The following is a 2,938-nucleotide window of genomic DNA, read 5'->3' on the forward strand; positions in this document are numbered from 1 at the left end:
AGTTTACAAAATTGAGGGATTAAACTTCAACTTTCCTTATTAAACACTTGTAAATTGTGCATAACATCATGTGCTTTTACCTATTGATTACTCACATCCCAATTTGATTTTTGTATATATTTATAATATATTGAGTTTTTTCTAAAAAAGTAAATACTAGACAAGTGCCTTCCAAGATTTGTCGGTTACAATCATCATTTACGCATCAAACACCATATAGCGTAGCGGTGTCACCTATATTGAAAAATTCCCCCACCCACCCACCCTCCCCCCTCAAATGCTAGAGGATTCATGTTCCATAATAAATAAAAAAAAGGAAGTGATTCGTACAAAACAATTGATGCATTATAAAGGTATACAATACAACACTTTAAAACATAAATTGTTATGTATGGAAAAAAAATATTGTGTACGAATCAATTCCCATAAAAAAAAAAAAACAATATATAAATTTTCTAGTAGGATTAACTAAGTGTGTATATTTAGTTCTTCTAAGAAACAAAAATATGGGGTTTTCTTTAGGTGATCCTACAATAATACCTACCCAAATGCAATAAATGTTTTTATATATAGATCCCGTGTTTCACTGTTTGTTGATATAAAAAATATATTGTTGTCTATTCATCAACATTAATCTTTCCTTTTTGATAATAGAAAACCTAAATACATCATCCAAAAATACGACTTCGAAAATATTTTCACTAAATACATAAACCATATCTAAAGCGTGACATAAGTTTGAAAATTTCTCCCACGTAAACAAGATCAATACAAAACAACGAAAACATGTTTTCATTGTTTAATCCTAAGCATTGTTAAATTCCACCATGTTTACATCGACAAACTTAACATTTTCAAGTGTCAATCGTTTATGAGATTTACAAGCAAGAAACTTCTCATTGAAGCATATTTACAGTTTATTGAACTTGAAAAGATCAATTAAAGTGATACAGAATTAAACAAAATTTGCGTTTGATTATTCTAGAATGGAAGCATTTTACCCATTCCATTGACATTTGAGAACAACCCTACTTGCCTATATGGCAGATACGATTTCCTCTTACCCATTTCATTTTCTGCTCTTTTTTGAACGTAAAACTGTTCGTGAACAGGAGTCGTTTGAGCCTTCAACCTGCCGGCGACTTTGGAAACCTCACCGGAATTCCGTTTTTGCTTTGGAGTTAGCACCACCACCGGTTCCTTCCCTTGGCTGTTGCTCCGCCGGAGCAAATACCGGATCTTCCACTTCTTCGATCCAGATCCGGTAGAACTACTCTTCTTAATTTTATTCATAACAGGCGACGATCCACCTTCCGTCTTCGGCCTCCAAACGCAGTAAGTTCCAGAAGGTAGAGCTTCCAATTCGTCGGCTTCTGATGATGAACACGATGAAGATTCTTCTGGTTTATCAATGAAGAGATTACCTAATGAACTGGTGATAGAATCAGAAGCATGAACCTCAGGATCTACCTCATCTTTCAGCAGAAGATCTCGATTGAAAAGAGGATAAACAGTCCAGCCTCGCGAGTTCATCACTCTAGCTGAAACTTCCTCTTCGGTTAACTTCAATGAAAATTCAAAATCATCTTCATTCGAATCCCCAAATTCGTGAAATAAAGCTCCCTGTTCTTCACGTTCTTCACCGGTAGCTTTAGCGGCTGCTGTGGATGTTGAACTATTCGAAGTGTAAAAACTGAAGCTAGGACTGGATCCAGAACCTTCTGTTTCCCCTAGTTGTTGTTCCATTATTATGCTGAAAAGTTTCAGTAATGTTTTGGTTTTTTGATAATGGGAAGTGAACAAGTAGATGAATGAGGAGGAGAATTTGGTAGCAGAGGTTTATTTATAGAGAGGGGACTATTATTTTCCATTTGGTATTTTAATCGCGAATCAATATCAGCTTACTTAATCGTTTACGTCGTTAATAAAATACGGCAGATTCATTGAAATTGTTCCCCCACCTGCACAGCCACACAAGTATAACTCACATATAAATATTAATGCAAGTGTTTGGACCAAGTGCTAGTGTTTGGACCAAGGGCTAGGATCATGGGCCTCACAAACTGTGGTTTTAGGTTGTGTTGTGTCAAGACATTAAATAGGGTGAGAGAGATTTAACGCACCCAATTAAATTATCGTGCCGCATCATGTTGGTTGACCAATGTATTGGTGACCGATCTAGAATTATAGAATAATTGTATTCGTTGGCTAAATGGGTAGCCTTGGTGATGATGTTACGTTTGACCAACATATTGGTGTAGTCGGTTAACCGAGCTACAGTTAGGAAAGTTGTATTTTTTGGCTAAATGAGTAACCTTGGTCAAGATGTTATGTTTGACGAGCCTATTGGTATAGTTGGTTGACTACACTTATAAAATAATTGTATTATTTAGGCTAAATTGGTAGCCTTGGTCAAGATGTTGCGTTTGATCAACATATTGGTGTAGTCGGCTGACCGAGCTATAATTATAGAACAATTGTATTCTTTGGCTAAATGTGTAGCATTTGGTCATGATATTGCGTTTGACCAGCATATTGGTGTAGTCGGCTGATCGAGCTACACTTATGGAATAATTGTATTCTTTAGCTTAACGGGTATCATTGGTTTGCGTTTAACCAACATATTGGTGTATTCGGATGACCGAGCTACAATTATAGAATACTTGTATTCTTTAGTTAAACGGGTAGCCTTGGTCAAGATATTACGTTTGACGAGCATATTAGTGTAGTCGGATGACTGAGCTACACTTATAGAATAATTGTATTATTGGTTGTTCAGTCATTTAACCATGGTTTTGTTGATTTGAACAAAATGGTTACTGATTTTCTCTAAGTCAATTAGAACGCTGTTTTTTCCATAGTACCTTCCAAAATTGTTTGTGGTCTACCCTTGCAAGTGTTGCTGTGGATTTACTCTTTCTTCAACTGCTTGACAAGA

General features: G+C 35.9%; 1 protein-coding gene across 1 annotated transcript; it reads right to left on the reverse strand.

Annotated features, from left to right (window-relative positions):
• Nucleotides 1-733: 733 nt before the first annotated feature.
• On the reverse strand, nt 734-1,957 carry LOC145037236 (uncharacterized). The gene has a single exon (XM_078985853.1). It carries the CDS (start codon nt 1,744-1,746, stop codon nt 982-984), a length of 765 nt encoding a protein of 254 aa, XP_078841979.1. The 5' UTR covers nt 1,747-1,957; the 3' UTR covers nt 734-981.
• Nucleotides 1,958-2,938: the final 981 nt, after the last annotated feature.

This window comes from Lactuca saligna, chromosome 3 (genome assembly GCF_052625555.1).
Source record: "Lactuca saligna cultivar CGN05327 chromosome 3, ASM5262555v1, whole genome shotgun sequence".
Classification (NCBI taxonomy): Eukaryota; Viridiplantae; Streptophyta; class Magnoliopsida; order Asterales; family Asteraceae; genus Lactuca; species Lactuca saligna.

What these genes read in the sequence shown, in the direction of transcription:
- LOC145037236 (XM_078985853.1), bottom strand. Translation starts at nt 1,746, where the DNA reads ATGGAACAACAACTAGGGGAAACAGAAGGTTCTGGATCCAGTCCTAGC.